This window comes from Manduca sexta, chromosome 27 (genome assembly GCF_014839805.1).
Source record: "Manduca sexta isolate Smith_Timp_Sample1 chromosome 27, JHU_Msex_v1.0, whole genome shotgun sequence".
In the NCBI taxonomy this organism is placed as follows: domain Eukaryota; kingdom Metazoa; phylum Arthropoda; class Insecta; order Lepidoptera; family Sphingidae; genus Manduca; species Manduca sexta.
Window position 1 is genome coordinate 7,967,017 of NC_051141.1, and position 26,475 is coordinate 7,993,491.

The 26,475-nt window shown below is 33.9% G+C and overlaps 2 protein-coding genes across 2 annotated transcripts in view; one reads left to right on the forward strand and one right to left on the reverse strand.

Moving 5' to 3' along the window:
• Positions 1-483: 483 nt before the first annotated feature.
• Positions 484-13,747, reverse strand: LOC115441143 (zinc finger protein 260). Its single transcript, XM_030165773.1, has 15 exons — positions 13,479-13,747; positions 10,412-10,579; positions 10,206-10,326; positions 9,958-10,077; positions 9,727-9,875; positions 9,072-9,204; positions 8,801-8,904; positions 8,610-8,708; positions 3,578-3,703; positions 2,442-2,674; positions 2,169-2,270; positions 1,782-1,942; positions 1,233-1,316; positions 901-1,079; positions 484-688 (listed from the first exon to the last, which is right to left on the reverse strand). Exons 1-15 carry the CDS (start codon positions 13,626-13,628, stop codon positions 566-568), a joined length of 2,052 nt encoding a protein of 683 aa, XP_030021633.1. The 5' UTR covers positions 13,629-13,747; the 3' UTR covers positions 484-565.
• Positions 13,748-14,199: 452 nt separating this feature from the next.
• The window catches only part of LOC115441142 (tetratricopeptide repeat protein 39B), a 31,216-nt gene continuing 18,940 nt past the window's right edge, over positions 14,200-26,475 (forward strand). Inside the window, exons 1-4 of the mRNA XM_030165772.2 lie at positions 14,200-14,474; positions 22,895-22,983; positions 23,098-23,132; positions 23,516-23,623. Of these exons, the coding sequence (XP_030021632.1) occupies positions 22,900-22,983; positions 23,098-23,132; positions 23,516-23,623 (227 nt within the window). The 5' untranslated portion in view covers positions 14,200-14,474; positions 22,895-22,899. The remainder of the gene's footprint in view (positions 14,475-22,894; positions 22,984-23,097; positions 23,133-23,515; positions 23,624-26,475) is intronic.

Here is a 26,475-nt window from a genome sequence, read left to right on the forward strand (position 1 = left end):
GCCATACTTAAAAGGTTTTGGTGGAGTCTTTACAAGGTTCTGGTGGAGGTTAAGGCCCACAAAAATGTCTGGCATTCATAGATTTTAGTGTTTGACAATATTGTATAAAATGTGTCATGTAAACACGAACCTTTCTACTCTAACGCAGCTGAGAAGGTTTGTAGGCAAAGTAAATGCCTGCTACCAAGATATTAGCTCCATTTGCAAACTAGCTATATGCATACCATCTTAACTGCATACTAGATTACTTATCGTCACAATTTTAGCTTTGCTAAAATAACTCAACTGGAGTCTCTGAAATCTTACTCCATTAGTATTACTCTATTAGTATCTAGTAGTACGGAAAGTGAGAAATCTAATTATAATTTAAATAATATAATAGCCATTACATATAAATTTATGATAGTATACAATACACATTAAAATTTTACTATAATAAATTTCTGACGACACTGGATACGTCTTACAGTAAACAAATCAACATACTGTGTTTAATATACTTTATTACATTCTGATCTACTCATACAACTTTAAATTAATATTGATAATAATCTACTCATAATTGTTAATGACTATTCTGAGCTATATTTTGAACTGAGTACTGTAGACCTTGAGCCTGGGGGTCTACCTCGGCTGCAGCGGTTGGAAAATGACCGTGGGCACGTCGATGATTCTGTAGCGCAGTACCCTGTAAATAAATAAAAACAAGAGAGTATTCACCAATATCCTATAAGCTGATATTACGATTTAGGACCTTAACAATTTACTACGAATTTCAAATATTTTCTTAAATTTTCGTAAATTAAAGACCACATACGTTATCCGTTAGGAATAATTAATATGCCGTAAACATGAAAGTAATAAAACACCGGTAAAAAGTAATTAACTCTCAGATAGTACCTGAATGAATCTATCTCCGCACACTTCACATATGTAGGGCCGATCGCCGGTGTGTCGACGGATATGCAGCGTGAGATCATTGCTCTGTGAGAACGCCTTTTCGCAATACGTACACTTGTACGGGCGCACGCCTGTGTGCACGCGCATGTGCCGTGTCAGCTTATTGCTACGCGAGAAACCTGACCAAAACATACATCACTGCGATCAAGCCTCATTTATATGTTCCCAGGTTTTACTATTATTTTAAAATAAATGATTTATATTTGTACGGATACGCAATGTACCCTTATTTCCGTCTTTGAAATTATGAATTAAATACATATTGATAATACCTTTTCCGCAAACTCGACAAATGCATGGCTTCTCGCCAGTATGTGAGCGTCTGTGGCACTGAAGATCAGACGATCTTGGAAAACCTGCAATGTTCAATCAACATTTACCAAAGAAATACCTTTCATAAAAAATAAAATATGCTAGCTATGGTCTTACCGAAAATAGAATCGAAGTATTTCATCAAATATGTTTCAGTATGCACTGACCATACCTACACGTCATACTTAAGAAATTTAATAACAATTTTAGTAATCAGAATATTCTGTAACAGCTACCTACTTAGTAGTAAGATGTGGACTCGACAGTTAAGTGACATTGACTAGGCAATCAGCTCCACTGACCAGATAGCCTATCGTATAAATGAATTTTAATTAGCAAATACCACGGTATTGTTAATTAAGATTATGTGAACGATAAGCCCTAATATTGCCTTCTCTTAAAAAGCATCCATTAGTTATTTTTTTGAACTGTGCTGTCATTGAAGCCTTATTCTGACGTTCCACTTACCACAAATAATTATTAATATAACCGAATGAAAAAAAACTGACCTTTGCCACAAAAGTCGCACTTATATGGTTTTTCGCCAGTGTGACGACGCATATGGACAATAAGATTGGACGAATTCGAGAAACTACGACCGCAGTATAGACATAAACAAGTGTTCGTTGGACCTTTCTCTCTGTGTGGGTCATGGATGCGCTTGTGTGACCTGGTACAAACGATTTGTCATATTTACTAACTGAAAATAGACTAAAATTTACGTAAATTAGTTCACATTCATATTATGTATTAAGAAATTAAGCTGAATTTTTACAATTCTATTCTTTTCTTTTGTTCCCCGCCTGGGTTTGTAAGTTAATAACTCATATGTAGAAGGAAATTATTTTTATTTTTTGTAATAACTAATCAAGTTCTCTAAAATACTCAGAGCTTACCTTAAATTATCTTTTCTTGTAAATTTCTTTTCACATATATCGCACTGGAAATATTTTTGATTGGGCATATGAATTTTTGCATGTTTGGCGAGCAATTCTTTTCTGGAACATTAATCATTTTTGTTCATTATGATATAATTAAATGTAAATTAATCTCACAATATGTAAAACAATTTAATCATATCATATAATTAAAATATAATACATATAAAGGCTACTTATCAGTTTACAAATTTAGAATACATATAGATCCAATATTAAAATAACATTTACCTAAAGAAATATCTATTGCACGTATCGCACTGGTATTGTTTATCTTCCTCCTGCTTCGCTATGGAATCCGTAAATGTGATGGACACGCTCTGACCTTGGTGATATCTTAGAATGTGTTTGTTAAGAGATATCTCGTAAGCAAATTTGAGACCACAGGTGCTACATTTATGATTCCTTTCAACTTGTTTACAAATAGTCCTATGTCGTGCTGCTGACTTTACAGTTGCGAATACCTGGAACATCGTCAATTATGTATTTAGTAATCTTTTATCGCAGCGGATTCATTTTCATTTTACAGAGAAACTAAAATTAGCCAACTTGAAATTGGCATTATGTATACAATTGCCATTAAAAAAGAAAACTAAGACTAAGAACTTCCCATTTCTCAATACATTGTATACACGTAATATATTACTAGTCTGCCCACAAATTCCGTTACTATAACAATTTTTTTTTTAAACCAAATTGCTTTATAGATTTAAAACTAATTTTTTCAGATACGATATTGTACTTAGCCATCATACGATATTGGAGCCATCGCAATGTTTTAATCTCAAATTTATTTCTCTTTTTTTTGTTTACTAATGGGATATCATCGCATTCTGACTTGAATGGAAGCATTGATAGCCTTCGTTGTTCTAACAGACCAGAATATAAGACAAATTGATGAGTCTGTTGATATTAGGGTACACAAATGTACGACTGACATCTAGTTTCTGAAGTAGCTTGAAAAAAACTAACGCCTCCATGGCTACTTTGTGCATGGCAATCCCTGCAATTCCGTTTTTTAACTACCCCAAATCCATATTGAATCCCTACATCGAAGCAATATTATATGTGAATCGGCGGGAAATCGATCGAAGTCTTTGACATTATATTAAACGTGTCTGAATTTGCACACAGAAAAAATAATAATCATGAGTTCTTAAATTTTAATAATTTATTTTATGACGTGAGCAGATTGGTTGTTTTTATTTTGGCGCAATTTTGTATAATTTTTACTAAAGTTGCCTGACTATTTACCACACTTATTAAGTTGTAAATTAGTTAATATTATAACTAGATGATATAGTAGATGACTATATTTTTTAACATAGTTGCATGCGGCTACAATATCATGCCAAATACTAGCAAACCTTAGTACAGAGATTGCAACGAAGCGATAATTCGGGATGTTCCCCGTCGTGGTGGTTGATGAGATCCTCTTCTGACAAAAATACGGCGCTGCACGCGCTGCACACTTTTAGGAAATTGAAATTCTCCTAAAATAAAAGATATTATTATTGCTCTTATAACAATTATAGGCAACTAATATCACACATAAATTAATTAATAGGAAGTGTCATTTTTGTCAATTTTCCTTAATGAAATGAAATGATTTATTTGAATCTGTAAAATGTTATACATTATTTAGATTCCGTCAATGTTAACTCTACCACCAGTTCGGAAAGCAGTTTTCACCAGAGAAGAACGGGCAAGAAACTCTGGTGTTGCTCATTTCAATCAGTTTAGGGTAAAGACTACAGTACATGATAAAATGAAAAGAGAAAAAAAAAAGTTCAGAGCAGTTCATTTATAGATTCGTGAAATAAGGAAAAAAAATAATTTAAATTTTCTTATGACTGTACAACCCTCTCAGGAATCATGAAATTTCTCTATTATCCTTATAATTATTTCCTCCCAGCACCTTTAGCAATTAGAAATTGTAAGCGAAATGGGCAGAACAGTCCACACAAACAGCACCCGTTCACGAGTATGACGCATGTGCCAGCCATCGGCGTCCTCAACGATATTGTAGGGAAGTGGCCGACCCGTCACACGACGCGACGCCGCCGCAGGTATAGACAGAGAATATTTCATACCCAAGCCGCTTACAGTTACATTACAAATAAATAGAAAGAAAAAAAATATATATATATCTATATATATATAAAAATGAATTGCTGTTCGTTAGTCTCGCTAAAACTCGAGAACGGCTGAACGGATTTATCTTATCTTGGTCTTGAATTATTCGTGGAGGTCTAGGGAAGATTTAAAAGGTGAGAAAAATTCGAATAATTGCCGGGAAAATCCTCAAAACAGCATTTTTCTATTTCCCATACAAACGTTTTCTAAATAAAATGGAGAGTCAATTTGTAATTTATTACCGCTGCATAAAGTTCAAATTCGCGTGCGCGTTGGAGGATCTAATATCGCGTTCTGAAACTCAACAAAAGTGAAAGTGAATCGCGAACGCGACAAAATTGCATAGTCTCAAAATACATAGTACATAAATAGTGGTCGGCTTCGAGAAACTCAATTTTAGCTAACTTCAGTTGTTAATATAATATATAACTCAAAGGTGACTGACAGTGATATATCAAGGAACAGCCCAAACCATTGGACGGATCGGGCTAAGACTTTACATGCATAAAGCTACTATGACGTAGGCATCCCCTAAGAAAGGATTTTGATAAATTTTACCCTTAAGGGGATAAAATAGGGGATGAAAGTTTGTATAAATGTTCTTAGATTTTCGACTGATTGAACTGAAATTATAGATTGGGGATAAAATTAGTTTGAACCTATAAGTACCGGGAAAATATGTAGCAAGACTTTTATCAAACAGTGGAATTTTATCCTGGAAAACACCTTCACGCGGGCGAAGCCGCGAGCAAAAGCTAGTATATATATATATATCTCGAACAAGTGACATGATTCCAAAGAAAATCACACAAAAATGCCTAGTCGCAGGCATTTATATCCTCTAGGTATTCTGAGATCATGTAATAAGCTTTATTACACAACTTGCGCTTAATAGTGGCTTCGAATTTCGCAATATTTAAGGATTTGATCTCAGTGGGAACTTTGTTTTAAAAATGTATACAGTAACCCTTAAAAGACTTGCTGATCTTTTGGAGCCTTGTTTTGTGATTAAGTAATTTATTTTTGTTTCTAGTATTTAAACTATGGATATCGCAAACTTTTAGAAAATTTTCAATATTTTTATGGACATACACTAAGTTAGCGAAAATGAATTGTGATGCTACTGTCAATATATTTGCTTCTTTAAATATTTCTCGTAGAGAACATCTAGGGCTTTGCAAATATATAGATCTTATCGCTCTTTTTTGTAGAACAAATATAGTATTAATGTCAGCAGCACCACCCCATAGTAAAATTCCATAATTCATCAAACTATAAAAGTAAGCAAAATAGACCAATCTAGCTGTCTCAATATCAGTTAGTTGGCGTATCATGTCCACTGCAAAACCTCCGGCGCTCAGCTTTTTAGCTAGGACAGATATATGAGGTCCCCACTGAAGTTTACAGTCCAGTATGATACCCAAAAATTTGGTTGTATCCACAAGGCTCACCTCGTCACTATTTATAAAAATGTTAGCGTTAACTTTTTTAACATTAGGTGTGACGAATTTTATGCATTTAGTTTTTTCGCTATTTAATAATAAATTGTTAACGCTAAACCAATGCACTAATTCTGAGCGAGTGTTGTTTACATCGTCAAGAATTAATTCATGTCGTTTTATTTTAAATAATAAGGAAGTATCATCTGCAAACGACACTACCCCAAATTTGTCCCTCATGAAATAATGTAAGTCATTTATATAAATGAATAAAAGAAAAGGTCCAAGAATTGAGCCCTGTGGAACTCCCATTGTAACAATAGTACCAGGAGATTGTTTTCCATTGACATCAACAATTTTGTTCCCTATTGCTTAAATATGATTTAAATAATGCAAGGGAAATGCCATTAACCCCATAGTGGCTCAATTTCCTGATAAGAATATCGTGGTGAACACAATCAAAAGCTTTGGATAAATCACAGAAAACTCCTAAAGCATTCTGAGTATCCTTCCAAGCAGCAAATATATTATGTATGAGCTCCACACCAGCATCTGTAGTGGAGCGACCCCTGGTGAATCCAAATTGTTTATTATGATATAAATTATTGTATAAGCATGAGTTTTTCAAAAATTTTGCTTATTGAAGGTAGCACAGATATAGGTCTAAAGTTAGTGGGGTCATCTGTACTACCGGATTTAAAAAGCGGGATTATTTTACTTAATTTCATTTTATCAGGAAATATACCACTCTTTATACACAAGTTAAAAATTATAGCTAACTGGGGAGCTAGTACAAATATATCAGACTTTAAATTTTTTGTAGAAATACCCCAGAAGTCACATGTGTTTTTAATATTGATCATTTTAAATGTTTTTATTATATCTAAACTATTAACACAGTGGAATAAAAATGATCCTCCACATCTAGACACATTTTCTTGTAATAATTTGTTGGCAATTATGGGAGAACATTTTATTTTTTTTGTTATAGAAACCAGTATATCAATGAAAAAATTTGCAAAAGCCCTAGCTACGTCTAAGTCGGTATATATAATTTGGTTATTAATATTTAGGCTGAACTCCGTTTCGCGAGGTTTAGCCTTACCAGTTTCTTGGCTAATTACATTCCAAATCATTTTAATTTAATTTTTTGAGTTTTTTATCTTATTGTTTCTACCTATATCTAAGTTGAAAGATATACCTATTCTTAATTTGAATCTCTATTGCATTTATCACCATCATCATCAGCAATATAAAGTTGACTACTGAACATAGGCCTACCTTAGTAATTTCTAAAGGACCTGCCGAAAGCTATCAGCATCCCGCATTTTCTTACGACTTTAACAGTTAATTTGTGCACCTTCCAGGCGGTATTCCAACGCTGCGCTAAACGGTACGTAGTTTCCAATCAAGTACTTTTTTATCCCATTTGCCATCAGTTCTGCAAACCATGAGCCGACCCCAGTGCCACTTTCGCTTACTAATCTGCTAGACTATGCCAGAGACTAGCGTTCTTCTATATTCTCATTTCTGATTTCATCACGTGCAGAAACCCGGCCATGGCTCTCCCTATAGTTTGCTAAGTGACCATGAGCCGTCTTTGGCCGCCCTTAGACAGAGGTCACATTTCAGTGTGACCTCTGTCATAACTGGTAAAGCATATTGATCGAAGCCTTTTGTCTTCAGGCACTGAGGTATTTTGGACGAGAAGACCTTTTGCTTAGTTTTCCGGACGCTGCCTACCTAAGTTGGTTTAGACGATTAAGCTATCTCTCGAAGTTGGACTTTCCTAGTTGGACCACTTGTCCTAAATAGTCGTATTAGTCGACTATTTCTCTACGGCAATCGGGTTAGGCACAACACGAGCATTCGACAAGATTTTGGTCTTGCCCATGTTCACTTTTAGGCTCATCAGTTCAGAAATTTGGTTGTGGTTCCTGAGCATAGTATACTTGTCACTAGCCAATGGTCGATGTATTCATCATTGACTTTGATGCTGAGTCCTTTTGCATCTAAGAGTTTGAAGGTATCTTTCAAAGCGGCGGTAAGCAGTTTGAGAGAAATAACACCTCCGTATAGTAGAATAGCCTTCGTACTCTGATATTGCCCACTCAGACCTGTCGGCCTGACCATGTCTGGTAGCATTGTTATAAAAACCATCTTAACACTCCGTTCTACCGTTAAACAATGTAGCATCGCAGGAGACCACCGCAGAGCCCAGATCAATCGTATCAAAGGCTATCTTATAATCCATGAACGCTTAACAAAGTGGCAAGTTATACACCGAAGGTTTTTGTATAATTTGCCACTGCATATAGATGTGGTACATGGGACTATAACCTTTTCTTAATCCGGCTCGTTCGAGAGGCGGGAAGGCTCTCGGATGATTGTTCTATGGCAGAGCTGGTGGCAAGTTTGGTAAATGAATAGTAAGCTTTCCGTGGAACCCCTCGATCTCCCTCTATATCTCTCCCTTCATAATAGCAAATCAGTTTCCCCTTAAGACTCGCCGAGCTTCATATTGTCATAAAATACGTGCCACTGCTGATCCTGGCTTACAAGAGTTGTCGTGGTGCAAAGTCTCTATAAGTATCTCTGCCTTCGCCCATGCTATGGCGCTAATAAATCATACTATATTTTTATAAAGAATTTACTAGTTTGGAAATTGAATCCTAAATCATCAGTAGATCAACTATGTATTTTTTTCTACGAAAACAAAAATGATGGGACAAATTAAAGTGTATCCCATATTTAGTTAGCTTTGTGGTGCTTTATGGTTCCGTCAAATAAAATTAATATATATATTTGGATATTAAATACATACCACATCACAATTAGGTTCCAAAAGTTCTTGCAATGACATCTCAGTGAGATAATTTAATATTTTATTTTTAGCGGTTTGCAAATCGGACACATCTTCATGCTGTAAAAAAATGAACATTCATATTGGATTTGAGAAAAATCGAAATACAAGGAACCCATGTATTTCACATTTTTAATGCAATAGTTACATACATTTTGTTTGTTGTCAGTTTTATCTTCAGAGCAAACATGTTCTTCAAAGCTTTGCCGTTTTAAAAACATTTTCTTACATGTAATACAACACAATACTTTCATATCTAGAATATAGAGAAATTATATTATTTCATAATACCAACTATATAAGCACTACAAAACAAAAAGTATAATTGCCATACTCATAGATTAACTCGGAGATTACTTAACTTGTTATAATCAGGTCACCAGGTATTTATTACAACTATATATTTTAAAAAATCTACCTCACCTTTGTGTTTCAACACATGATTTTCTAATTCTTCTTTGGTGTAACATTGCTCTGTACAAAAAGAACAATCATATTTTTTCACAGGGACAGTAGTAATATAAAATCCGTTTTCTGATAGCTTGTCCAATATTGTCTGCAATTTTAAATGGGAAAATTTTATTACTCGAGTTAATTACATATTTTCAGAGTTTAAATACTACCTAGGGTTTTTTTTTTAATCATTATTTAAGGAGCTTAGTCATTATTTCACGACTATGTCGCTCCGTACGTCCACTTTCACCCGTGCCTACTAAATTTTGATGGAATCAAAATATTTTTTTAATAAAGCCTGAGCCTCTTTGGATATAGGAACCGACAAAAAGCTATTTATGCTGCCCACATTAAAGCTCAAAGTATGAGGCCCACTCTCTTACTCTACAGTCAAAGCAGTTTGGGGAGTTTGGCGCCCGCATAAGATGCTTAAACATATTTGTCGGAATATGCCCAGAGCGGAGCCTCATTACTGCCACTAGCTCTTGTCTGCTCAAAGCACAATCAGTAACAATCAATCAATATTGTGTAGACAGACAGAAAAACTCTCAGTGCATTGTTATAGATTATATTAAGAATATTCATGATAATTTGGATTATAATATGAACATAGTCTTGGACTTACACTTGTCAGCATTTTCTTAGGTCTCCCTCGCTTTTTTGGACCCATGACTTCAGCATGATACTCCCACAAATGTTTTGATAGGTTTTCGACTCCATCATAACAAGTTCCACAAAGTGGACAGTAGGTGCCATTGGTATCTTCAATTTCAACTAAAATCAAATATTTTTAGTAGACAAATCTATCAATAAAATCTTAATATATTAAAGAGCAATGACTTATTTACATAGTTACCTTTTATACACTTTTTCCTATTATGGTCCTGCAGTTTTTCTTGAGTTTCAAAAACTATTAAACAATTTTTACATTCAAAAAATGAAGAATTTTCTTGAGCTCTTTCATCTTTTACTGGTTCTGGAAAAGAATACGGAATATGTTTTATTTGGATGAAGAATCAGTCTAAAACTAATGGCATTACACAAACAATCCTTTGAACTATTAGCCTAACCAAATAAAATCTTATAGATATATAAAAAAATTACCTAAACTTAAATCTGTCAAGTCGTCTGGGCCATTTTCGATCGGTACGTGAAATTCACTATCAGAAAAATCATCTGCATCATTTGCTGTTAAATGTTCTATTTTTACACTGGTAGTAATAGGCTGTAATAAAAGGTGTCGAAAAACAATATGCATTAAAATATTAAAATTACTTATGTACAAAGACAATAACTAAAATAACATTTACCTTTAGAGACACTTTGCTGTGGATGACATGTTCAAATTTATCTTTCTTGAAGAATTCTTTTAACGATGTATCAGCCTCATGTGATTTTGTCCTAAAGTAATATGCTTTTTCAGCTTTATCCCTACATTCACAGCATATTGTTGAAGGCAGTCCATCGCCCTTTCGAATCTATATGGATACAAAGGATATTTTTTAGAGTGAGAGGTTAATAAATAATGACAGATTAACGATATTACATTTTGATCCGAGACTTGAAAATACAGAATAATACGTAATATTATTCTGTCATATATTATTCCACTGGGTGAGATAGTTTAATTATTACACCTTCATAGGGTAAGTTTAAGCCTAAAGGAGGATCGCCCGCGGCGACTTTTTGTATCAATTCTATCTCGCCTTAGTTGAGTTTGCAACGCGCTTCGAAAACTATACAAACGCGCTACAGCAATCCGTTAAAGCAGAAACAAAGACAACGCGATTAATGTTGTCACGACGGAGACCATCTTGCAACTGTGGCGTTCACATGGAAGCCTGTAACGAAGTAGCGTCACGTAATGTCAGCTTCGCTTTTGAATCGCGTTGGTATCGCTACTAAAACGCAACGGCGTGATTGTAGCGATACAAAATCGTGGACATGGGCAAATGTGAACTACCAACGACAGCATCGCGACTATATCAACGATACAGTTTTGCGACTGTATCGTTGCAAAATGTCCCCATTGGCGATCTCCTTAAACAAGGTGGTAATTTAACAACAAGGGAAGGGTAAGCAAATATAACTAGATTATGTTCCTATTAGAGTCTCATAATGCTGCTTCCAGATATCGTTACCTCCGAACGGAAGCGAACCCCGAAATTACCACAGATCCAATACGATTTTAAATACAACCGAAATTTCTTTGAATATTTCTATTTCAAATGGATCGGCTGATGACGAGTTGATGCTCGCTAGAATGATTTCTAGCGAGCATAATTTATATTAATCATAATTTTCTATGTGTGAAGTCAATGTAATCACTAAATTTATCAATTTATCTGAACGATCGCAAAATGTATATAAAATGATCACTAACAAATACAACTCCAGCTAACACACGTTGCAAAAAATACACAAAAAAAATAAACTATGACATTTGGTCAAGATTTTTACAACATTACATAAAACGCTTCCTAGGATCTATTATTAGCTACATAATTGAATGAAAAGATTGAAGTTCACAATATGTAAATGAAAAATATTTTGCAAAAATAGATACTAATGTAAATATTTTTAAACAGCTTCAGATATTAAAAAGTAATCATTTAGTTACAAAAAAACAGATTGCCCTACTAAAATATGCGAAAATTATTTCAAATAGAAATTCGCCAAAGAATTCGCCATTAGCAAAAATGATCATACCATACTGTTAAATACTTTATGGTGATTACTACAATACTATACTAAAAAAAATATATAAATATGATGTAAATAATTCGCATTGCATTAATTATATCATCAGCTCTTACACCCCGTCTAGGAGGGTCAAAACAATATTACTTACTCAATACAGTAATCACTTCACAAACACATCTGCTTAGAAAATAATTCATACATCGTACACATAGACTAGAACCAGTAGCATGTAGAAGTCAAAGTTTTTGGGACTAAGTTTTATAAAGTACCATCTAAAGGTACACTGCACATGTCTAGAAAATGTTAACATCATAGTTTCATTCATCAATAGTGAGGATTTCACTTTGATCGAGAGCTTAAGTATGCTGATGCTGAGTAATTATAATATACCGAAAATATGAGGCATGAAGAGAAGCATTTCATAAGCAGGGGTCCACAATTTTTTTTCTGATTTTGAAAGTAAAGAATTAAAATTTTGGCTTGACTTCACCTATCAATAAAGTGAGATAATATTGTTAAGAAGCTTAGCGACTGTTACATGTAAGAACTTTGATGTGTTAGGGAAAATGGTAGGAATTTTGCTGCGGGGGGGGGTCCAGTGGTCTATGAGTAAAAAACATTATTAAATATTTCATCTAACTTGGATTTTACTCTTTAATATTTTATTTTAACATATTGTTGCCTCACTATTACATGATCCTGTGTTAATTTTTACTAATGTAACAAAAATAAGATTAAAAAAAATGTATCGGTAAAAGTTTGAAAATACAATATTCCTGATTTATTTATCTTTTTGGATTTTTTTCATCAGATGTATTAAACAAGTTTTCACATCAAATATAACATAGGTGCTTGTAATAACAAGTCATCAATATGTTATTCTTTTTATTTATCTGCCTAGTATTATCTTCCTTTTCAATGATATTTTTTTTTTTATAATGAGTTGATGTTTCGTAAGGAAAACATTTCACTATACAACTTATTTAATTGTCCAAATTAGGTTTTATAATATGTTAGCACTTTTACATAAATTTAACTTGTCTATATTTGCCTAGCTTTTTTAAAACACATAGTTGCAAAGTGGCAACATGTCTGAATTTAAGAAATAATACAAGGTAAGCATCCATTATTCCAATTGTGAAATTATTACACCATTCCTGATCTCTAAGCCCGGATTTAGGGGATAGGATAATATATTTTATTCATTCCTAGGGCATGAGCAACTTTTAGTCACAGAATGGATTGGGATAGCAATAGATACTCTGATGTGACAGACCCAATGGACAATTATTACTACTGTAAAGTTTTTCTTCTATATTATTGTTTAATACACATTGATCGACACCTGGGTTCGAGCCTGATGTGCAGAGCCCCTTCATGCCGAGACAATTCTGTAGAAGTTTCTCTATTACAATAATATGATCAATGTTTTTTCAAACACCAAAATCAACATAAATTAAGGTACTTTAAAATAGCACTGCCAGACAGACGCGATGTTCGGATGTTTTTAGAACAGCCTGACGGCGTGCAATGAACACTAAATGCACACGCAATACACGCAAACAATCACTACAATGGCGTACTTCCTATCGGGATCTAGCACCATTTTTTTAAAGTACCAAAATAAAGATTCGCTATAACAAACACAAGGATATTAAAGGAACATTAAATTACCTTAATTCCAGTAACTGCGGTAACTATACAATCAAGAGTGACATTATCGACAAATACATCAAACAAAGAATGTAATTCGCTTTCTTTTGATAAACATGTTCGACACAGTTTTTCAATCTTTATTTCCTGTGTATATATGGCAGAGCACATAATGCTATTTAGTTCTTTGACGCCAGTAATAGAAGATTATTATTCTGACGCCCAAAAATCTGACGCCATACGGTATCTGTTATTTTTTTTTCTAACCACCTAATAGAGATGTGACTCGACTTCTGACTCGAATTCACTATATAGAATATAGAGATGCTACAAACACTTGATAAGAAATATGTAGTGAATAGATTATGAATAAATAAGAAAGTCGACTACAGGTAAATAAATAATATTTTTTTATTTTACAGCATTTGGAGACTGATAAGATACGTGTACAAAACTACGAGATAAACTACGAGTCGCCTTTCAGTAGTTCCATAGGTAAAGATCGATAGGATATTTTCCACTGATCTATAATCATGAAATTTCGCAAGAAGCAAATGTCTTCCAGCATATATAAAGTAAAAAAATTCAATACCGTAATGTACCTGGGGTTGCCTATCATACTTTATAATAACCTATCCTACTTTATTTTCTGAATTTCTGTATTTGATGATTATCGCAGAATTGTTACTTGTTGACGGATTGGAAAATTATTGTGGGTAACACTGCTTCGCTGTTCGATACGAGTGCGACACACTAGCCAACACTAGCAGACCACTTAGGAAAATTGACGTTGACACACTTGTGATTGCTTTCGATGCGATTGTATGTACATCTGATGTAGAACTATCGTAATCTCACAATTTATTATTAAATTTATAGCCTTTTTCATACAGTTTACTGTGCTGAGTGTTTAAGGAATTTTAAATTATTTCTAATATGTAAAATCGGCAATTTGCAAATTGTTCTTAATACAAATAAATATATTTTAATTTTAGTGCGAAAGTATCTTCATATCTGGTGAGTAATTGTATATTATAATTTATACTTAAAATTCCTAAAATTCTATATACCTAATTACAATTCGATATTAGGATATTGTGTATTTTTAGAGCCTAGCCGTAAAATAGGAATTCATATTTTTAAACATTACGCGTATGCATTATGCCATCCACGCAGCTTTAAACACATTTATTGAACCTCGGAACCACCAAGCATCCATATTAGTGTAAAATCATATATTGATTTGGTACCAATATAGGTGGGTGTACTGATGTATTCTTAATTAATATATGTATATTATTGTAGCTGTGCGAATTTTTTTTACTAACTGCCAGCCTTTTAATACGTTACCATTAGATTTACAGCCATTGTAGATATTACCTTTCCTATTTTAAACATTTTTAAAAATCCAACACTTACCAAGTATTTCACAATATTATATTGTACCTAAAATGAATATTTATGCAATACAGAATGTTGATCATTGGCACCAGATTGTCCTTTTAGATATACCTGCCTTGTTTAAAATTCAAGGCCTTTATCATAAAATAAATTAAAAATATATAAGACGAATTTATAAAAATTTGCATGCATTAGAAAGGTAGTAAACAAAACATGTTTGGTTAGTTGTAATACTCTTGTGATTTTTTTTTTATTAATATTTTTTATATAATATGCAGTTAAAAGTTAAAATTAATAAATTCTTAAAAAAAATACGACATTGACAAATGTTATCTTTGTGATTATGTTAAATTTGATTAATTGATACATTTGTGTTTTCACATAATGTCATATTTGAAATAGGTCTTATAATTACATAAATTTATTTATTTAATTTATATTAATTAAATATGACTGACTGCCTAGGTGGCATAGTTGTATAACAGTATGACCGCAATACTGAGGTCTCAGGTTCTATACACTGGTCAGGCAAAATTATATTGGTATTAGTGGTATCAACCCAGAGTCTGGAATTTGTGTGTGTATTCCATGGTGTAACTATTGCATCATGGAATACACATTGAGGAAAATGGGTGGATCAAATGTGCCTCTGTCTACCCCTTCAGAAACAATGAGAGTAGGTATATAAATTAACTGCAGTGTATAAGTATTAGATCTTTTGTTTTTTAAAATATCATCTAAAAAAATATTGCTTTAAAATATGTAATATATTTTATTTGGCTGAATTATTTAATTCCCAACAACTGTTTCATGGTACTGTTGTGTTGACATCAAAGTTACCTATTGTATACTGATGTATTTCTTCCTCATAAAATGTTATCAAACAAGCATCCCATTGTTGTTTTCCTTGTGCTAAATATTTGGTAGGCTAGGTAGGTAGGTTTGGTATTATAATATATATTACAATAAATTAAATACTTTTTTTCCATAGAATGTTTTTAAAGCAGTTGATATCTTATTTTAAGAATATATACTATTAATGTTGTGTCAATATTTAATACATAAAATTATCATGCCTAAGTATCAGTATAAAATAAGACATAGGTACTAACTTTGCAGAAGCTTTAGTTAATACTTTTAGAAGTTGACTAAGTAAATACCTAACTGCTCCATGTTAACACTTAGATTTTGAATAAACTGTCAAAAAAATTATCCACACACATCTGACAAATGATATTATGAAAAATATTGTCTTAGTAAAACTTAATGCATTGTAAAAGGACAAACATTCTGCCTCTCTGCAGAGATTCATTTGAAGATAAAGTAGGGTAAGGGCATCCTCATACCGTTGACGCCGAGAGCATCCTTCGGTTGCGCGGGAGTTTCTCACGGGAGCCCCCCGCCTACCCCCATAAGGAGACGGGCCGTACGGCCGACGAAGACTTAGACACTTCCATCAGAGGAAGTCCGTAGCTGTCCCTAATGCGCCGAAGAGGGCCACCGCGGAGTTTTAGTTGGCATGCCGTGCGTTATATAATGTTAGGGACTCGGCACGGCGGTCACCTGAAGGTCATCACCAAATCCGAGCGGCTCAACGCCGGGTCGTAAGGCACAGTGACCCCAACAGAACCGCCCGGTCGCCCCCCATGTAGGCTGGGCAGTAGTAATAAGGCACTTTCTCTGCGACAAAAAAAGGGGGGTAAGGACATGGGAAAGTAAACTACTTCCGATATGGAACACGAAAACTCCTATTTCTATTTTATTTTTATTCTATTCTATAAACTACTGTAAATATAAAATAATTATATATTTATTTTTAAAATGAAGGTAGCAATTTAATGTGACACTAACGGACGGCCAACAACTTACTTTGCTTTCTGACTTCGAGCTAAAAATAAATAAAACCGCGTAAAGTCCACAAAACTTTTAACTAGTTTATCTTTCATCCTTAGAAAAGTGTTTTCACCAATTTGGCGTTTAAGCTCGTAAAATCGTTAATGTTTGAGATATTTTCTCTTAATAATAAGTATATTATGGAGCGATTGGTACCTAGATTTTGTATAAAGTATTCAGTAATTATTTAGTTGTAGTTTTGTAGATAATAATTATAATTGTAGTGTAAATCCGTGGGCCAAGTGCTGTGTTTTAAAATCTAGATAGGTAGTTAATTATATTTGTAATGTTTATTTTTATCACAAATGGGTATATCTATTTAACAAAATAGGTATTACTAGCGAATTACGGCAAAGAGGTACAAACGTTTGATTATAATGTAACATTGTACAGTGCTGCCAGGTTTACAGATTTATCTGTATTTACAGATTTCTAACACATGATACATATTTAAATAGGATGCACATTTACCTACACAGATTTTTTAATTCGTTAAAAAATTATGGAATACCGATTTTTCGCAATCGAAATATATTTTCCAATTGCATGCTAGAAAATAGCTTTTGCAAACGAACATAATTAGATTTTATTGATGACAGATACTTAAACACAAGTTAATGTAAATTTCCATATTAAGTTTACTATGTTTATATAAAAGTAGATAAAAATTTTGTTCCGTGTTACTAAGTAGTTGTGTGTAATGATTAATTATCCTATCACTTAGTAGCCGAGCGGCTTGATCGTATCGTCATTACTTTTAAAATAAAGAAAATAAAAAAAATAATATTTTAATCCTCCTATCTACTACACTGGTATAGTTCGTTTCGAAGCCTGTGTGTTTTGTATTTGTATAAAATTGCCCCAGATAAGTAATCAATTATTTGATGTCTATTCACACAATTTGACTTGAACATTTTTTAAACAGTCCTCAATCGTTTCATGCCGTTATATCTTGTTAGTTACGACGGTAAAATTAACTTTGTTCATAATATTATGTAGCGGGGATCGAGTCACTAGATATGCATGTGTTGAGTGAAAGCGTTATAGTGACCACTATTAGCCGACAACTTTCTTTGAAAGTTCGCGGTATAGTGTATGTAGTATAGGTAAGTCCTATTTTTTCATAGCAAACGATCAAGTGGTCATCGGGTGGTAAGTGATCATTTAATTCTTAAAGTATCGGCAGAGCCAAATAAGTTGCGGGTGCAATGCCTATTGCCTACTTATATGTACAGGATATGTACAGGACTTATATGTAATAGAAGATTATTCGAGATTTTTTTGTTGCAACAAAATTTTTATTAGTTGCACTTTTTTGCTAAAAACAATCAGCTTCGTAACTTTAATGAAAATTATGAAAATGTTGGTGTGAAGTGAAAAACTTACGTTCTATGAATTACGACATAAGTTTTCTTTAAATTCTTTAAATTAAAAATCTAAACAAGTAACTTCGTGGTTGTAAGGTAGGTCAAAAACTTCTCAAGACTCTCAAATTACATAATCATTAAAAAAAACATAGTCCTTCATGGGGGCTATTTTGGCTAAAATCAGCCTTAAAACACAGCGAGGTGGATTATTCTTAAAATTTGCCATCAGATTACATTTATTTTTTGTGACGTCAAATCATTTCTAAGGTTAATTAGTTTATTAACTAAGCAAAAATGACTGCAAGAAAGCTAGGAGTTACGCATTTGGCATATTCTTATGCTTTTTTTTTTATTCTTCAGGTCCTCCTATCCAGGACAAGGGTCTTTTGATATGTTTTCATTTTTTTTTGTTTTTGTTTATTTTTTTTTTGTCTATAATATTCTTATGTTAGTACAACAATTCTTAATCTAAGTGTTCCTTATTCTATTTATCTTAGTCTACATTCAGCAATTCTTAATTCAATTTTTCCTTATAATCTATATATCTTATTCTATTACATTTCTAAGTTAATTACTAATAATATATAAAAACTAGTATATACTTAGCAACCTAAAATACACCTATTTTTTTACAGTTTTTATTATGTTACAGTATTCTAATAATTTATCTCTACTTAACTTATCTTCTATGATTTTGCTGATATTATCTATATTAACTTCTCTACCTATCTTAATTTCTACATTATATCTATCCACTGCGTGGATGGGACAGTCGAGCGGGAGATGTGGGACCGTCTCCTGAACGTCAGGGTCACATGAGCATGCCGAGCTCTCCTTGCACTTGAATCGATGCAAGTACTAGGAGAACCCGCCGTGCCCAGTGTACGACTGCGTCAGTACGGGGTCCAGGACGATCTGTCTTACGACCCTGTGCGCCTTGACGGCGTCCGGGAAGATCAGCTTCGTCACCGAAGCCGTCTATCTGCGTCCATCAGCAGAGGTCATTTAGTAATTTATTTATTTCAAACGCTAGGGGGTGGAAGGAATCACCCCTTGTGACTACACCAAGGGGTGACCTGGCATCGCTGAAAATGCCGCACGCAGGAAGCCCGCTACTCACCAACGTGCCGAGCCAATTACGCCCCGGCCACCAGGCATTGGAAGCTCCCGCTTCCCCGCTTCGCAGGGTGGTCCAGGTTGGCCGAAGGCTACAGGGGTCTCCCACCACTTCGTGAGAGTGCCCCCTCTTGACTTCATACAGGAGTGCGGTTTCCCTCACTCTGATGACAAGGGGGAGCACTCCAGCGAGCAGTAGGGCAGAGTTTAGGGAGACGGTCCTATACGCCTTCGTCATCTTCTAGGCTAAACTACGCTGGATGGCCCCGAGCTACTTCCTAACACCAAGCTTATGGCTCGCTGGAGCCCATGCCCTTGCGGCATACATGATCCCGGGCTCCACCGCCGCCGTATAGATCGTCCTGATCACCTCAGGTCCCAATCCCCACTGGACCTTGGTTGACCTCGCGAGCACTTTAAAAAGGCTGAAAGTGAAAGTGATTCTTCCTTATCAAATGATTCATTTAAAATAAGCAGTATGTACGTAATATTTCCATTCAGCTGGTCTAGTCGCGCTTTAGATGCCATGTGGATAGTCTATAAATCACGCCCCGATATCAAGACATAATATTATAGTGGCATAGCATGCTTTCGTGCCGCCCTGAGCCAACCTAAAATATACCACATACTATTTCATTATATCATCATGTACACATTCTCGCCCAAAAGTGGTAGGCGCATACTGAGGCGCAACCAGTGCACCCATATGTCACAATGTTTATTCTCTCCTGTGATGTATATTCGCAGAACATTTTACATATTTTTTGATTATGATAAAACTTTAGTACTTCATTTTATTATATTTCTTAACCGTTTAACTCGTGCGCTATGTGAGCACCGCAAAATCGTAGTTTTTTACTCGTCGGGCAAAAAAATTGAATTTTGGCGACTATTAAAAATCTTTGTTAAATTACACATAAATGCTGTCATTGTTAGTGAAAGCCGCATGAAAATCGATTCCGTAGTTTAAGAGACAGCGGATATTTAGACAGACACGGGAAGCGACTTCAATTTATATCTACTATTTATAAATTAATTATAAGCCAAGTGGTGTTTTATCGTGCAAATATCTATGGAGTAAATTAAAAACAATGTAGCTACATCTTTTTTGTCTATATCTCGACCATGTGAAACTAAAGCTATTGCTATCTTGTAGTTTATCAAAACTCGTATGTAACGATAAAAATCAATAAAACTGACCAATCCATAAATATACACGCAACAGATCATTCAAACGTGACCTAGATGTTTTTTCAAATTTATTTAATCTTTAAAAAAACTGTTTCGCCAAATTACTTATGTATGGATGATTCTCAAAATAAAATAAATGAGGTCTTAAACTTAAGACATTCAGCGCCGTAAAACTATGGCCCAAATAAATTATCACACTATATACCCTACGTATTACTATATTATTATGTTTTGTGTACACTTTATCAAGTCAATAAAAGAATACAGTCTCAGGAATCAGAAATATCGAATTTCACAATATTTGTTAAATGTTTCTAAAATAACCCCCCACCACTTGTGCTCAAGTTTTAACCATCATACATGTTCTTATAATTTGTAGACTGTAAAATGTTGACTTAAAATAAAGTGAAGGTTGACGTTGGTGTTAGTGTCTTCGTAAAATATCCAAGAGTGCGCAGGACTGATGACAATAAAAAATTAGGCTTACCTACTAAATAGATTAAAATTAATTATGTATAAAAATAAACCTCAGTTCTGTTGTGTAATCTGCAGTGAGAGTTTGTTATAGCTTAATAGAATTCTTATACATATTTGTGTACAAAAAAGTCTAAAAACAAAATTCATCAATTTTTTTTTTTTATTCTTTATTTAAGGAGCTTGGTCGTTATTTCACGACTATGTCGCTCCGTACGTCCACTTTTATCCATGCCTACTATTTTTTTATAAAATCAAAATATTTTTTTAATAAACCCTTAGCCTCTTCCGATACTGGAATGGACAAAAAGCTATTTATGCTGCCCACATTAAAGCTCAAAGTATGAGGCCCACTCCGCACACAAAATTCATCAATAGGTTATAATATTATTTGACAGTTGAAGTAAAGGCATAATAGTTATGAGACGATGTCAAGATATCGACATTTACAAATTGTAAATTTATGAATATTCAATATGAATCAATTAATTTGGTGGTTTTCACTAAACGTGATGCCGCGTATTATTATTATCGGTCAACAATATCACGCATTTGCATTCGTGATAATAAACTGACTTAACTGATTTAAAGAATGAAACAATGGTACATAACGATAGATTTAAACTTAATATACAGATAAAAATAAGAATTTTGAAGGTATTATTAATATTATTAATGTAATTCTGGACCGTCTTCCTTTCAACAATAACATGTAGAATCCAAACAAAATAACGTAAAACTGTTTCATTTTATCGATGAGATCTGCTTTTTTTTATCAACTGGAATAGCACTATAGGATAATTATGCATTTCCAGTTTTCAAACTACTTCGGCGAATTTAAAACTAGTATATGCATAGTAGTTTTTCGTCGTTCCTATTCTCCTATAATGGTGATTTATCGTCGGCAAACAAAACTATATTTTCCTTATCATTTGAAATAACTTTTGCTAATAGAGACACTTCAAAAAAGGCTTTTTGATTTTAACTTGCTAAATAATATAACGTCACTAGTTCAAGCGCCGCACCCTAAATAGGTGTAAAAATCAGCTTTAGAATTACGATTTGTGGGTGCCCCATTACACCATGGATTACACCGTGATAGAAAATAGCCGGTGTCCTTCCACCATTGACAGGACACAGGATATTATCTATCATGGGAAAATATAAAGCGGGACTTTTTAGCTCGGCAAACTTTACAACGCGGGAAGAGCCGCAAGCCAAAGCTAGTCGATTACATAATACAATGTGTTTAAAATTTTGTATAACGGCGTGACGTATTTTACATAGCAAATGAATTAATATTAGAATAATTTTGTCATAAGCAAAGCAGATTGTCAACATATTGATTGCCACAGTATTCAAATATTGTAGCTGGTTTTATACAACAGTAACTTGAGATTCTTATCTATTCTTATTTTCCGAAAAGGAATCGAACACAACATGTAGTTTCTACTTATATACATGTACTCGTATATATATGCGTTCTGCGAATCGGATCAATGAAAAGAAAATTTTACATAAATTACGATAGGGAAGTCGACAGTAATCAGGTTATATAGACCCTTCGCTACTGGACACTCTACACCACCCCATGGTTGACTGGGGAGAGAATGCCCATGGCATTAAGTCCGCCTGTATACGATGTGTACACAGTGTTAATAAATAAGTAAATAAATTTACTATTTACCAATAAAAATAACGCGCTTGGTCGGTGTAAGCACAGCGAACAAACGACTGAGATCGGTCCTTTTGCTATATATGCTTCGGTAGCTGTGAAGATCCTTTATAGAAATCGGTCTATGTTTGATTTGTATGTAGTATGTATGTATTTGTCCGTGCGTAGAACAATGTATATCATATATTATATTGTCTATACCTGTGGTTCAAGATATCCCTAATATCGGTTCATGGATGTTATTCTTTCACGGTCAAAAATTTAGTATAAATAATTAAGGCTGTTACTCTTGTATTTAATTCATATTTTTATTGTGTCAGGAATCATGGCCCTTAGCCAGAAGGCTCACCTTCACGACCCTTACCAAAGAAAAGATGGCTCTCCACACAAAACCGATCACACGGAAGATGTAAGTATTTCGTATACCAACAGCAATGTCTATAACGTGGTTTATTTTGATACTATCTATGTACATACTACATCGACCTGTTATGTCCAATATTTACTAGACCTTATTTTTCAGGACCAATTTGAAGATGCATCGGAAGAGCTAACTACGTGAGCATTTATTTTAAATACTTACGAATGAATAAAGTATAAAGTGAGAAAGTAGACCAATATTTTAAGGAATTTTGATTAAAATTTTTGCATTTAAAATTGAAATATTGTGTACCTATAAATCAATTAGCTCCTTTACTTTATGTTTTATAGCATAATATAATCATCGACTTTACCCTTTTCTTTTAAATCATCAGTTCGACATAGCACGTACAGCACTCACTCAAGAAATAAAATTAACAACCAATAAAGAAAAAATATTAACGTCGTTCTTGCGTTATTTTAGTAATAAAAATTTGTAATTGTTTAATTTAGCGTATCGTTTTAGTAATGTACTTGTTGAAACTATTTGAATGTGTCATAATAAAAAATTGCTTTCATAGTTTTAGGTGCACTATGGATTTGGAAACCGCTTTCGAAGATTGCGAAGTGGCTGTAAGGAAGTTTTTTAACAACGATTTGGTTGGAGCAATGGAAATAATGAAGCCATGGTAAGGCTTGTTTAACGTTACATTAATTGTTAGCAATAGGGTTTCTATTTCTCCTCTTTTTATTTCCGAAGCACGGAAATTCTCGAGTTTTCTCGAGACATGGATAATTTTTAAACGTTTTATAAAACCTAATGTAGTATGTCATTTATGGTTAATAAATTTAAACACTTAGTCGAGTCACTAGCATGTTAGACCATTAGGGTGCCTTCAAAATAGACGCGCGGCTGCAGCGCGGCAACAATATAGGCAATAGGATATATTACTATATTGCATTTTAATATTATTCTATATGTTGTAGAATATAATGAGAAACAGAAGCACTAATGTAAAGCCAACAATAAAGTTGATTTAAACATGAGGAAGCAATTTATATTCGTTAAAGATGATAACATTGTAAATAGTCAAATAAAAAATAAATAATTCCTACATATTTCAAACATTGCAATATGCAACAGTAGGCGCATAGATATGCGCATGATAATTCCTGATGACGTCACGATGGTATTGCGTCTCCTTTGCGTTTTTTGACGTCTAACCCTTCCACCTACTTTCAAATGTTTATATTATCTTATTGATTTTGATAGTGGTTTTTCTGTTAGATTTTAAATAACGAACATATTTGATAAACATAAAAACAAAAATATGAGTAATAAATGGCCTTTTGCATCCACATAATGTTACTCAACAATAGTAAGACTAGCTCGCTGATACCAATGCATATTAATAAAACAGTATTTCGGCGAAACAAAATGTAGTATATTCATTAAAATAAAATAAAGTAAATAAAATCTAAAGTAACATGGGTACAAGTAAGTAGTGACTTCTTACTATCTAATCAACTGAAAGGGGCCTACAAATGACGCCTTCCTTGATTTAATATGTATGCTTCCTTACTTCTAGCATCCTTTGAATAGATTTTAAAGACTCAAGCTCGGTGATTTTGATATTTTTCTCGTTTCGACTTAAAAGAGATTTTCGAGAATTCTCGAGCAGAATCGCTAGTTAGGTACCAGTCTTGATAATGAATAACCATTATTAGCCGGAAGTTACTAACTACTGTTGTTGTTGGTAAAATTGCCATAGCTTACAGTAATATTATGTGCACCTTAATCGCTAAGCCAAGAACGTAATGGACGGCTTGTCAACTAGTTACGCAATTAATCATATCGACAAATAAAAAAAATAAAGTATAAGTACGTTTAAGAAAGTTGTGCTCCAAAGGAGAGTGAAGAAGAGCTAGAAAGCTTCCAAACGTAGTATTGCATGCAATAGACGTGGCTTCTTGGATGTATTAGAAACATTTCGGGTCTTTCAAGACACATAACATATCGGTAATAAAAATAATAATAAAAATATGACCCACCACTAAGGAATGCTGTATTGCAAAAACTAAAAACCCGTCTATAGTTATCTTCAAATTGTAATTATGATCCGAAATTAGACTCTAAGTGTTTGTTAGCCGTATGAAAATTAATGCCTATGACCAGAGCGTAGAGATCATTTTATTTTACATATCAAATCGCTTTGCAAGCAATTTGCAATGAATTCAAGGTCATTTATGAAACAGTGCAACCGGTGTCCCCACATAATAACTAATAGCTTAATTATGATTATGTCGAATATCGATGTTACAATAATTAATACCATCATTAAGCGCCACTGGCATTCGGTTATAACTAATTATATGTAATAATTTTTAACATCAGAGTGCATATTTGCATGAATAGACTAGATCGTTAGTTTGAGGCAGAATTTGATCTTTCAGATTAAAGTGTTCCAGTTTTTATATCAGGCGGGTCAGTTTTCTCATGAAACACCATATAGGAAATACACTACTCAACAATGAACAGAGTGTAGTTAATAAGGGAAAGATAGTTTAATTTTATATTTAAATTGAATATTTTTTTGTCTTAGACGATATAAGCTTACTCGTACATCAATAGAATCGTAATTTAATATTCATTTTAAATTTGAAAATTTCCTATTACATACATTAATGAAAGGCTTGTTGTGAAAAAAGAAAATCCTATGGACATAGCGCTAAAACAAAAAAGAAAACTAAAGCATAAATAAAAATTATCAAAAAGAATATTCCTAACAACTTTTTAATAATCCATTGGACCTCCTGAGGCAATAGCGTCGGCTGCACATCGGCGTGGCATACTGAAAATGAGGTTATCAATTGTCACCGGTGGAATAAGGCTCCATACTCTGAAAAAGTGTGAAAAAAGTTCTCCCGTGTTAACATTTTGGGGAAAATGACTGAAAACTCTTCTCCCGAGCAAATCCCACGGATCCTCGGTGGGATTGAGATCAGCGGACTGTGCAGGCCACTATAATACTGTAATATTGTACTAGCGGAACAAATGCACACCAGCCTCGCGGAGTATGCACATGCATATCGTGCATGAACATGAAATTTGTGTCGAGTTGTTTTCGATAAAGGATGAACAAAAGGTGCACAATCTCGGCATAGCATTGCCCCGCATTTAAATTACCGCGTATCTAAATGAGATCTGTTCTTCCACCTGGGCAAATTTCAGCCCAAACCATTATCGTTTCGCCTTGGTAAGGATGAACTTCCTGAGGATTCTGGAGTCGACTCTAGCGACGAAGAATTCGCTAAACACGCACTGTTCTGGAATCGAGATGAAATCGGAATCGAGACTCATCCGAAATCAGAACATGTGTCCAACGGTTGTCGGTCCATCGTAATTGTGTGTTAACTCACATTAAACGGAATAAAATGGTCTTATCTCTAAGTAGAGACCCTATATATTCCTTGGTGACGTTTGGCTATATCTTCTATAGCCCTGTAGCGTGACCATAATTGGCAAGTTATGGTTGATTGC